Source organism: Plutella xylostella, chromosome 31, assembly GCF_932276165.1.
Source record: "Plutella xylostella chromosome 31, ilPluXylo3.1, whole genome shotgun sequence".
In the NCBI taxonomy this organism is placed as follows: Eukaryota; Metazoa; Arthropoda; class Insecta; order Lepidoptera; family Plutellidae; genus Plutella; species Plutella xylostella.
The window spans coordinates 2,927,976-2,941,625 of record NC_064011.1 but is presented as its reverse complement, the minus strand read 5'-3'; the positions used below and the strand labels follow the sequence as shown (position 1 = coordinate 2,941,625).

The following is a 13,650-nucleotide window of genomic DNA, read 5'->3' as shown; positions in this document are numbered from 1 at the left end:
TAAGTTCGCCTTTGTAACAATTTATTTTGTTCAATAAAGAGTTTAATAATAATAATAATAATACCTTGAGCTTCAAGCGAGTGGTCGGCGATCCGGTTCAGCAGTGAGAACTGGTTGTGCTTGTTGAGATGTGGCTCCAGGAAGGCCACAGGGAACGTGGAGCTGAACGCACCTAGACAGGAACCCTGAGGGATAGAGAGATGTAGATTAGACGGTACACTAGAGGTTAGCGCTGATTATAGCTACAGATTACAACGTCTTCGAAATTCGTGTTTAGTTAGGCTGATTAGATTGCTATAGTACGGCCAGCTGCATTATATTTCATCGCTTCATTCTTCAGATATAATGTAACAATGTAGTCCCTTTAGCCTACAAGGCGACTTCGCACGATTAAGAGATAACCTGGTTAAGTCTATAGACTAACTTAAAACGAATGTGTCCCATCCCTGGTCCTCCAGCTGCCTATAAATACTACCCCCGCCGCGGCGGCTCTCATTCTTTTTTCGTGCGAGGCGACGAACGCACACTTCAAATTCTCCGACATTTTCTCAAATTACCCTCAGTTAGAAAAAATATTTTTTCAACGATGCCGAAAAGATCTAAAAGTGAGAAGATCGAGTTTTACAGTGCTAAAATAAGGAAACTACAAGAACCACGTCGTAAAAAACGACTAAGAACTATTATTTATTCGGATTCTTCGGATTCTGAAAATAACTCAGGTAAGTTTCAACAATATATATCTACCTTGAATTTTACCAGACAAAGGATCGTTCCCTACGTAATTAAACACTTGGTTTCAAAACCAAGGGCGTAAAAATCCTGGGGGTTAACCGTGAGTTAACACAAAGGAAAGTATTTGCTTGGTGGTTAACCGTGAGTTAACACGATAGCGTTAATATGGTCCCTCAGATCAGAAAAAATAAAGTATTGATTGTTACATGTAAGCTTATCGTTGTATTTATTATTCGGTTCCTAGTAATACCATAGTTAAATACTGAGTATCACTCCTACTTGTGATTAATAACAGTTATTATTATGAGTATTGTATTGGGGTAACTTATTTTCTTCAAATGGTATCACAAAATACATTTATTAAAGTGGCAACATTGATTGTCAGTGTGAACTATGGTGCATTGTAAAAACGTGTGAAAAATATTTGATATTAAATCTGTTGAAATCGCAAGAATCATAGTTTATTTTATGAAATAAAGGCTTAGATTTATATCTCAGAAGCGGGATAGACAATTTAAGCTCACTATTTACGCTCTTACTGCTATTCTGAACAACTGGCGGAAGACAATGAAAAAATCGTAACTTTTAAACTGTAATCAAGATGAGTTCACGAAATAAGAAGATACCGGACACGGACCGAGATGAACGAAGCGCTTACACACCAGATTTACCGACGGATACCTATTACCTCCCCAATCCGGAAAATCGACGTAGCCGAAAACGAACCAGGAGTTCATCAGGGGAATCACGGCTGAGCCAGCGACGACGATTACGCTCAAGCGAAAGTCGGAAGCTGCTTGTAAGGCGTTCAACTGGCGAAAGGCGTCCAAGAGGCGAAAGGCGTAGTCGAAGTCATGAACGGGACTATTCGCGAAGGAGGACCAGAAGGCATAGTCGTAGGAGGATGCATGGACACCGGCCGAGTCGAAGCCACGAACGAAGCACGAACGAGCAGCGGCGGAGCAGGCGTAGTCGCAGTGGGAGCCGTCGCAGTCGTAGCCGGCAACAGCGGAGCAGGTGCAGTCACAGTGGACATAAAGGCAGTTACGGTGGGCAGCAGCGGATCCAGCGTAGTCGCAGCGTGCTGCGCAGCAACTCCGGACTACAGAGAACTTCGCCACAACACCGTGACGACTGCAGCCATGGGGCTAATTCAGGTTTTTATAACTTAAGTACAGAACAGTTTTTAAAAGAATTAGTTAAGTCGTTAAATGGCAATAAGCACGAAGGTAATAAATTCCCTATGTTAGGTAATGTTATCCCGGAGTTCGATCCCATGGTCAAAGGACAAACAATACACATGTGGCTGAACAAAGTAGATGAATGCGCTAGGCTATACCGCTGGGGTGACGATCAAATCATACATTACGCGTTGCCCAAACTGGTAGGTGTAGCCAAGACGTGGTACCAGGCTTTGCCAACCATGTCATTCACTTGGCCGGAGTGGAAGTTAAAGCTGGTCGATTCTTTCCCTAGCAGTGATGATTATGCGGAGTTGTTGACAGAAATGCTGTCCAAACGAGTGAAATACAATGAATCTTTAGAGTTGTATTTTTATGAAAAACTAAATTTGTTAAACCGGTGCAATATAGTAGGTAAGCGTGCTGTCGACTGTCTCCTATACGGAATCGAAGATCGTTCATTACGATTAGGTGCAAAGGCGGTTAAATGTCAAGAGCCTGAGCAAGTTTTGCAATATTTTCAATCCATCAAGCAGCAACCTCGAGATAATGATAGGCAAAAATTTGGTCAAGAAAAGAAAGCTATTGTGCAGGGTACTCAATACAGTGGTTCTAAACATACTGAAACGGGGGATTTTAGAACAAATAAAACACAATCAACACACATACCAACATGCTACAATTGTAATGAGCCAGGGCATTATAGTTTTAAATGTACAAAGCGACTGTTGAAGTGTACTGTTTGTAACAGATTAGGGCATTTAACTACGAATTGTCCGAAACTTCCGGGTGGCTCGACCACTAGCGTTCACAAGGGTACTGAAAAGTCTGTTATGCAGGTTGATATTGAAACTTCAAATGAAAATAAATATTTTATTCCTGTGACAATAAATGGGGTTACAATTGATAGTTACATTGACCTTGGCAGTCAGTGCACCTTAATAAAATATAGTGTCGCTCGTCAGCTAGGTATAAGTTTTGTGTCGAACGATTTACCAGTTATGCGTGGTATTGGTAACAACCTTGTAATGCCAATAGGATCTGCGGATGTGCAAATTAAGATTCAAGGAATCAGTGAGCTGGTTAGCGTTTATATAGTTGACGATGATGTTATGAAGTATTCAATCTTAGTCGGTCATAGTTTTACTGAAAAACCAGGAATTAAAATAACAAAAACTACAGACGCAATTGTTTTCGAGCGTGAAATACCAAAAATAAAATTTCTACTGAATACAACAGAAAGAATCATACTTCCCACACAAAAAATGACTTTAGTTCCTGTTTTTTCCGATTCTACTTATTCAGGCACAATCTATGTGAATGGTTCCGTAAGAGGTAAACCTGAAAATGAGTATTATTTAATGCCTGGAGAGTATAAAATTGACAACGGTTATGCTAGACTATTGATTATGAATCTTACAGATAAAGAAATAATTTTGGACAAGGGTAACGCGATCTGTTTGTACAAGTGAATCGTTAAACATTAATATTTTGAATTACGACGAAAATGGATCTATTCAAGACTTGAATGTGGGTACACAATTAAGTAAAAGTGAAAATGATAGACTAAGAGATTTGTTAGTTAAGCATAGTTCATGTTTTTCAAGTAGTCTAGAAGATCTCGGATTGACTAATGTTTTGGAAATGAAAATCGAACTTACGGATGAGAGGCCGGTTGTTTACAGGCCTTATAGGTTGTCCTACCCCGAACGCGAGTTGGTGCGATCAATGGTACAGGAAATGCTCGATGCGGACATAATTTGCGAATCGCAGTCTCCTTACGCAAGTCCAATAATTCTTGTTAATAAAAAAACCGGAGATAAGAGGATGTGCGTTGATTATAGATCTTTGAATGCTAAAACACGGAAGGAGCATTATCCTTTACCACTGATCGACGATCAGCTGGATAGGTTAGCTGGTAATTCGGTATTTATAAGTCTTGATCTCGCTTCGGGTTACTACCAAATCCCGATCGAGAAAAATTCTCAGGAAAAGACGGCGTTCGTGACACCAGATGGTCAATATCAATTTTTGAGAATGCCATTTGGCCTCGCGAACGCGCCGTCAGTTTTTCAAAGAGCGATGAATAAAATATTTTCACGGAACAAGTTAGACTACATTATAATATATATGGATGATGTGTTAATTCCGGCTCGATCCTTCGACGAGGGTCTTACACGATTGAATGAAGTACTTACGATACTTAACGATGCTGGTTTAACTCTGAAGCTTAAGAAGTGTCACTTCTTTTGCGAAGAACTTGATTACCTTGGTTTTCACATAAGCGGCTTTGGTATACGTCCCGGTTTGAGGAAAATTACGGCTATTTCGAATTTTCCAGTACCTCAGAATGTTCACGATGTGAGAAGATTCATTGGGTTAGCTAGTTTCTTTCGGCGGTTTGTTCAAAACTTCGCACTTATCGCACGCCCATTGACAGATCTCCTTAGGACAAAATTTGAATGGACTTGGACCAATGAACACACAAAGGCATTTGAGGATCTTAAGGAAAAATTGATTAACCGTCCGATTCTAGCTCTGTATGATGCGAAGGCAGACACAGAGCTGCACACTGATGCCTCAAAGATGGGATTAGCAGGCATCCTTATGCAGCGTGGAACGGATGGTTTATTGAGGCCCGTAGCGTATTACAGCCGGAAAACAACAGTAGATGAGCAAAAATTACATTCATATGACCTCGAAACCTTAGCGGTCATTGCATCACTGAATCGTTTTCGTGTGTATTTATTAGGTCTATCATTCAAAATAGTTACAGACTGTAATGCGCTGCGGACAACTCTAACAAAGCGTGACTTGATACCCCGCATTGCGCGTTGGTGGGTGCAGTTACAGGAGTACGACTGCGAGATAGTTTATAGGCCAGGAGCACGCATGACACATGTCGATGCACTTAGTCGTGGACCTGTAGCTGAACCCTCAACTGAGACCGAAACGCATGTTCTCGATGTGTTAAACATTGAACTTAGAGATTGGGTCGCTACTGTACAGGGTAGTGATGAGGAACTGAAGAGAATTAAAGAAATTCTGTTGGATGATGATACAAAATTTGTAGCTGATGTACGGAAAAACTACGTATTGAAGGGCGATTACGTTTATCGTTTAGTTGATGACGGAATTAGATGGGTCGTACCAAAAGGGGTTCGGTGGCAAGTACTACGGATGAATCATGATGATGCTGGCCACTTTGGTTTCGAAAAAACATTGAGCCGTTTACAGAACACCTTTTGGTTTGCTAAAATGCGTAAATTTACGAAGAAGTATGTATCAGCATGTTTGCAGTGTGCTCATCACAAGGCTCCCGGGGGTCCGAAGGCGGGTATGTTACATCCGATACCCAAAATTCAGACCCCATTTCATACATTGCACGCGGACCACCTAGGCCCTTTTGTTCGTTCACGGAGGGGCAACATATACATTTTAGTAATCATTGACGCATTCACGAAATATATTAATATTCGAGCAGTTCGGAATACAAAAACATCAACCACTATTCGCGTGTTCCAAGAACATTTTGGCTATTTTGGTGCCCCTGCACGGTTGATTACTGACCAGGGTACATCATTTACGAGTGTTAAATTTAAACAATTTATCAAAGAAACAAATATTAAACACATATTAAACGCGGTTGCCACTCCGAGAGCGAACGGACAGGTGGAACGATTTAATCGTACGATCCTTGATGCGCTTAGTACTAAAATTCATGACAAGAATGAAAATACATGGGATGAATATTTGGGGGAAATTCAACTGGGAATTAATACGACCGTAAATAAAACAACTGGTAAAAGTCCCTCAGAGTTGTTGTTTGGGTTTAGATTAGTAAATGTATCTGAAAACATTTTAAATGATGTTATAAATGAAACTAGTGATTTGGTTGATGATGAGGGACTACAGCAGTTACGATCAGATGCAAGTGATAGGATATGTAAGCAACAAGAAGCAGCAAAAGAGACATACGACAGGCACAGGAAAATACCAACAGTCTACAAAGTAGGTGACTTAGTTAGAGTTGAAAGAACTGTAGTAGACAAAGATCATTTAGGGAAATCAAAAAAATTATTGCCTAAATTTCATGGACCTTATCGAATTATAAAGTTACTGCCAAACGATAGGTTTTTGGTGGAAGATACACCTTTGACCAAAAAAGGGAATAAGAAATACGAGAACATTGTAGCTCTGGATAAAATACATCCATGGCTAAGCTTCAATGAACCAGCTAGTGATGATAGTGAGAGTGAAACAGTGTCTGATTAACAAATGTTAATGTAATATCGATTGATACCATTGAAATAAGATGGCAAATGAGTTTAGTTATGAAATGCATAGTATTTATATGTGATTTATATGATGATATCATTATTATAGTGATTAGATACGTTATTAATGGATAAATGAAATGGAGATCGAACATCGGGATAGCGAACTGAGATTACACATGGGCTATGAGTAGTCAGTGCAGAAAGTGAAGGGTATCAGACGACGTCAGATATCGCACAGATGATTACAGATCATAGTAGACCATGAATGATGTGATGGTGAGCAAAATTTGTTACGAGCTGTCAGTGCAGACTATGAACGGTTCTGATAAGTCAGAACTGCACAGATGACAGTAGATCGTAATGAATATTGCAAGAATATGAATTGAATTAGTATTGTATAAATGTAATTTGGATTATACTGATAGTTTAGTCGAGATTACTGTTATGTTATGTTTCGAAGTTTATTTAGTTGTTACATATTTAGTTAAAGTTAATTTAATAACAATGAGCAAGAATATAAATTAAATTTACTGATAGGTTATGTAAAAGGATTAATGTTATGTTCGGTTTTTGAAGTTTTATGTGGTTATTCGTCAACTAAAGATAATCTAACAATAATATTGTTTTAAACCTTTTCTAAATTATCACATCAAGGATGAAAAGGGCAGTATACCTATATCGATTTGAAAATTTAGTAGTATTGTAAGAAAAAAAATGTATATTTTAGTTAGATATTCTTATTTTTAATTATTTATCTACTTTTATTTACTGAAATGTTAATATGTCTTATGTTTATTTACCTTTACAATAAGATGTTAAATTTTAAGGGTGTGTGTGGACACACACTTTTAAAGGATGGCCGAGCTGTAAGCTTATCGTTGTATTTATTATTCGGTTCCTAGTAATACCATAGTTAAATACTGAGTATCACTCCTACTTGTGATTAATAACAGTTATTATTATGAGTATTGTATTGGGGTAACTTATTTTCTTCAAATGGTATCACAAAATACATTTATTAAAGTGGCAACATTGATTGTCAGTGTGAACTATGGTGCATTGTAAAAACGTGTGAAAAATATTTGATATTAAATCTGTTGAAATCGCAAGAATCATAGTTTATTTTATGAAATAAAGGCTTAGATTTATATACAATAACACTTTATTATTTTGTTTTAGACATTGCACCAATAAATAATGTTACGACGCCGACGGCCGGACCCGACCATACTCCCTCAGAGGAGCTGCTCGACATTTCGCCACCACAACCAGAGGGACCTATACTGGAGGAGCCACCGATCGAAGTTCCGTTGGACTCGGACGTGCTGAGCGCGCTGGGCGACGCCGCTGAGGAAGCCCCTGTGTACGGTGAGCCTATCCACCCTGACCTAGCTCAACGATGGCTACCCATCCTTCGTAAAGGTCTATCTAAAGACGAGAAGGACAAGTTGCTAAAAGAATATACTTTCCCTGATAATTGCAAACTTTTAAGAGCTCCTACCCTCAATGCCGAAATATCATCTGCTGTTAACGAAAAACCTCGAAACAGAGACCAAAAGATTGCTTTTAATCAAAATCAGCTTGGCCTAGGCATCACTGCTGTAAATAGAGCTTTAAGCCTGCTTCTTGCTAATGATGACAGACCTAACAAAGTGAGGGCCATCAAAATATTGTCAGATGGATGCCGCATACTTTCCGATCTCCATTGTATGGAGACAAAGGCAAGAATAAAACTTATCACACCAGGGATTGACAAATCATTTTTAAGCTTTACTCAAGACTTAGAAAGAGATGAAACTCTATTCGGTTCTAAATTAGCCGAACGAATCAAATCGTCAAAAATTATTGAGAAACAGGGTTTACAAATTAAGAAACCTACACCTACTGCAAAAAGTTTCAGTACTTCATTCTCGGCCACATCAAACCGCCCGCGATACCAGGGAAACTGGTCAGGTCCGCCTCGCTTCCCGCCCTCGGCGAGCAGAGGCGGACGTGCAGCGACGCAGAGGTACAACCCGTACAACCCGGCTGCTCGCAGAGCGCCGCCGCCGCCGCCCGCAGCCCCCGGCCCGGCGAGGGCCACGAATTACCTCAAGCAGCGCGACCGTGCCCCAACGCGACAGTGACGCAGGTACATGCTGGCCGATTACGAAATTGTTATAATTGTTGGTCTCAAATAACAAAAAACCATGTAATTTTAAACTGGATAAGAGATGGTTTCCCTATTCCTCTCGTGGGAGAGGTTATCCAGTCATCTGTTCCTTTAAACACGTTCACATCTCTAGAAAAACAGAACATGTACTTAGCAATACAAAATCTGCTCGAATTAGGTGCAATCAGCGCATGTGAACCCAATAGCGAACAATTTATTTCCAATATTTTCTTAGCTCCGAAGTCAAATGGCGGCTACCGATTCATTCTGAACCTTAAGACATTTAATAAGTTTGTCGAAAAAATTCATTTTAAAATGGAAGATTTCCGAACTGCTTCGAAACTGATAACTAAAAACAGCTTTATGGCTAGCATAGATTTAAAAGAATCATATCTTTCTCTGGCGATTTCATCAGATTTTCATAAGTACCTCAGATTTCAATTCGAAAATACAACATATGAATTTAAAGCCATGCCCTATGGCCTCTCAGTGGCACCTAGGACATTTACAAAATTAATGAAGGAAGTTGTCTCTCACCTTAGGCGTAGAGGTTTCATGTCTGTTATTTACATCGACGATTTGTTATGCGTGGGAAAGACTTATATTGAGTGCCTTAATAACGTTAAAGAAACCATTCTATTATTGGAATGTTTAGGTTTTGTTATAAACTATACTAAAAGCCAAGTCGAACCGTCCCAAACTTGCAAGTTTCTTGGATTTATTTATAACTCGGTTGATATGACGATTTCTCTCCCTACAGAAAAACGTAATCACATACTACATTTGGTAGAAAAATTTTCGTCTTTGCCTAAATGTTCCTTAAGAGATTATGCTCACCTTATAGGCGTTCTAACCGCAGCTTGCCCCGCTGTAAGATACGGGTGGCTCTATACAAAACAACTTGAACGACAAAAATTTATTATGTTACAAGACCGGTCATATGATTCAAAAGTTAGATTCACAAATGAAATCCTGCCTGACCTAGTTTGGTGGTCGACACATATTAATACTACATATAATCCTATAGGAAACACCAATTTTGACTTGGAAATCTTTACTGATGCTTCTATGACAGGTTGGGGAGCGTTTTCCAACAATAGCCGGGCCAGCGGGACATGGCAGGAATGCGAAGTTATTTTCCATATAAACTACTTAGAGTTATTAGCTGTATTTTTTGGCCTCAAATGTTTTGCGCGCGAAAAATCAAACTGTAATATTTTATTGCGCGTTGATAATACGACAGCAATAAGTTATGTCAACAGAATGGGAGGTGTACAGTTTCCCCATTTAAATAATTTGGCAAGGTCAATCTGGCAGTGGTGCGAGGAGCGAGGGATTTGGTTGTTCGCGTCTTATATCAATACAAAAGACAATGTAGAAGCTGACGAAGAGTCAAGGAAAGTTAACCCTGATGTAGAATGGTCGTTAAGTGAGTCAGCTTTCCAAACAATTGTTAACGCGTTTGGACAAGCTAACATAGATCTTTTCGCTTCTCGCACAAATGCCAAATGCGAAACTTATGTATCGTGGCAACGTGATCCAGAAGCGCTTACTGTCGATGCATTCACTCTTAACTGGAATAATTTGTCTTTCTACGCATTCCCACCATTCCCTTTGATACTAAAATGTCTCAGTAAAATTATTAATGACAAAGCCGAAGGTATCCTTGTGTATCCCCTATGGCCTTCACAACCATGGTTCCCACTATTAAATAGCTTAATAATATCTGATGTAATTTACTTAGATTCTGACGTAAACCTTTTGCCCTCCTATAGGACGCACAATCAGAGATTCAACCGGTTTACCCTGGCTGCAGCGAAGCTCTCCGGGTCGCGTTTCTAAACCGTGAAACCCCAACATCATCTTTGGATTTAATGTTGGCGTCTATTTCAAAAAACACAGCTACTCAGTACAATGTTACATATAAATTATGGTGGGACTTTTGTAAACTTAAAAAATTTCAGCCATACCAGGCTAACCTTACAGCTGTATTGTCTTTTTTGACTGAGCAGTTTAATAAAGGCGCTTCGTATGGAACTTTAAACAGTCATAGATCAGCACTATCACTTCTATTAGGAAACGAAATTGTGCCATGTACCATGATAGCATAAGAATTGCGACTGGCCTGCGAGCCAGTAATAAACGAGTTACTAAGTTAACCGGTCGTATCATTGCTCCGTCTATTACACTGGCGAACGAGTGTGTGATTACCCGCGTTATAAAATATTAACAGTTATGTCTTTTTTGGGAAATATTTCGGTTTTCGACCATAAATCCGGCGAGTGGTCGATATTTAAAGGTCGATTAACGCAGTTTTTCAAAATAAATGACGTAAAAGTTACAAATAAAAGTGCAGTGTTGATAACGCACCTATCGGATGAAACCTACAGGTTATTACGTAACCTAGTTTATCCAAAGGACATAGACGGTTTGAGTTATGACGACCTAGTTGAAGTACTCGATGCTCATTTTAAACCCAAGCAGTGCTCATTCGCGGATAAGGCCAAGTTCTACGGGGCCACAAGGAACCCAGGTGAATCCCTCGGAGAATGGGCGGCACGTCTCAGGGGCCTAGCGAGCTTCTGTAACTTCGGTACCGCCCTGGAGTCAACGCTTCTGGATCGCTTCGTTCTCGGACTGGGAATGGGGCCAGAACGTGATAGGCTCTTCGAGCAAGATTCATCGGACTTGACGTTCGCGAAAGCGCTGGAGATCGCGGAACGGGCCGAGTGTGCTAGAGAGGCAAAGGCGTTGGTGACCAATGGAGCCGGCGTGGTGATCCAGCAGGAGCCGGTATACCGCGTGGCGAGCGAGCGCGGGGGCGCGCCCCGCCGCCCGCCGCCGCGCGCCGCCCCTGCAGCCGCCGCCCCCGGGGACCAGCGCGACCAACATGTCTCTCGATGTTCTGTGTGTGGGTTGAAAAACCATAGTGAACTAAAGTGCCGATTTAAGTCATTTAAGTGCCAAAAATGTGGAGTGAAAGGTCACTTGCGTAAAATGTGCAAATTACGGGTAAATAACATAGAAACGGAGGAGAATGATTCTACCTGTGAGGACTGTAAGGAATGCAGCTTGTTTAACATGAGGTATGAGAATTATGAACCTATAACTTTACCTGTTAAAATAAATAATGAACAATATTGCATGGAAATAGATTCTGGTTCTGGTATTTCGGTCATGTCACATAGTTTTTACAGTGAAAACTTTGAGGGAAATAACTTAAACCCGTGCTCAATTAGAATGTGTTTTTACAATGGTCACAAACTTACCCCACTTGGATATTTTTGTCAAACTGTTACGTATAATAATATGTCAAAACCAATAAAATTCTATGTCATTGAAAATGGAGGCCCCCCGCTTTTAGGTAGGGATTTTATGGCAAAATTTGGTGTAAGTTTAATATCAATTAATAACAATAACATCATTGTAAACCAGTCTGATAATGAAATTCATTATTTTATGACCGCATATCCTGGCTTGTGGAGCGACGGCTTAGGAAAATTTAGCCAATTTCAAATTAAGCTACGGTTAAAAGAAAATTCAGAACCAAAATTTTTCAAAGCTCGTTCTGTGCCATTTGCACTTAAAGATAAAGTCGACCAAGAATTAGAACGGTTAACCGACCTAGGTATATTAGTACCTACGAACTATTCCGACTACGCCACTCCTATTGTTCCGGTATTAAAAGATAACGGTAAGGTACGAATCGCCGGGGATTACTCGCTGACACTAAATAAAGATATGTATATCGACAAATACCCGATGCCGCGCATAGAGGAGGTGTTTGCCAAAGTAGGTGGGGGAGAAAGCTATACTAAAATTGATCTTAGCAATGCCTATAATCAATTTGAAATAGAAGAGGACTCTCAATCTCTTACCACCATAAATACGCCTCGCGGACTCTTTAAATATACACGGTTAGTGTACGGACTGGCGAATGCCCCCGCTATCTTTCAGCGAACAATGGAAACATTGCTGGCCGGAGTAGAGGGAGTCAGCTGTTGGCTCGATGACGTATGTGTAACGGGACCGACTAGGGAAATACATTTACAGAGGTTACGACAGGTATTAGAAAGGCTAAACAATGCTGGGTTAAAATTACAAAAAGATAAGTGTGAATTTTTTAAACCCAGCGTCACATACCTCGGTTACGTTATCGATAAAAATGGAATCAGAACGTGCCCTAAAAAAGTTGCAGCCATTATGGAGTCCCCAGCGCCTAAATCTGTAACGGAAGTAAAACGCTTTCTAGGTATAATAAATTACTATCGTAATTTTATACCTGGAGCGTCAACGATATTGAGTCCGTTGCAAAATTTATTGCGTAAAGACGCGCCGTGGACTTGGTCTGACCGCGAGGAGCAAGCGTTCCAGCGCATTAAGCGGGAGCTAGCTTCAGACAGAGTGCTGACTCACTTCGACCCGGAGGCGCGGCTAACGCTGTGCGTAGACGCGAGCCCCACGGGCCTGGGCGCCTACCTCGCGCAGGGGGAGGAGGGCCACGAGCGCCCGCTCGCCTTCGCTTCCAGGTCACTGTCAGCAACTGAACGTAATTACAGTCAGATTAACAAGGAAGCTGCTGCCATTATATTCGGTGTGAAACATTTCCACCAATATTTATATGGTCGAGAAATCCCTTTTATTTTGAAAACAGACCACAGGCCACTCTTAGCTATATTTGGCAAGAAAAACGGTGTCCCGGTAATGACGGCGTCACGACTCCAGCGTTACGCAATATTTTTGAGTGCGTATAATTACGACATTCAGTATATAGCCGGCGATAGAAATTCCGTCGCCGACTACTTTTCTAGAATGCCCGTGAGTGACAGTTTTGTTGAGCCAGAAGAATGTGCAGGAAGATCATTAATAAACTTTATTGTTAATGAGACATTGCCTATATCTTTTCATGATATAAAAAAAGCCACAGCTTCTGATGCAACTCTGAAAACAGTTATAAAATATTTATTAATTGGATGGCCAAAAAAAGTAAAATGTAAAAATATTTTACCATATTTCAACTGCAAAAATGATTTAGAAATTGATAACGGTTGTCTAATGCGAGGTCACAGAATAATTATCCCGCAAGTTTATAGAACTCGGATGATCCACGAGCTGCATAAAGGTCATTTAGGCGTGGTTAAAACCAAGAGCTTAGCGCGTACAAAGATGTGGTGGCCCGGCATAGACGGCGACATACAGCGCAGCGTGCTGGCCTGCAGCACGTGCAGCGCGCTGGGCCCCGCGCCCCCCGCCGCGCCGCCCGCGCCCTGGCCGCGCGACCCCGCGCCTTGGACCCGTCTGCACA

The 13,650-nt window shown here is 40.7% G+C and overlaps 1 protein-coding gene across 1 annotated transcript in view; it reads right to left on the bottom strand.

The window, feature by feature from the left end:
- The window catches only part of LOC105392640 (ryanodine receptor), a 170,963-nt gene that overhangs the window by 37,461 nt on the left and 119,852 nt on the right, over window positions 1–13,650 (bottom strand). The window contains exon 83 of the mRNA XM_048632203.1: window positions 65–185. Coding sequence (XP_048488160.1) covers window positions 65–185 — 121 coding nt within the window. The remainder of the gene's footprint in view (window positions 1–64; window positions 186–13,650) is intronic.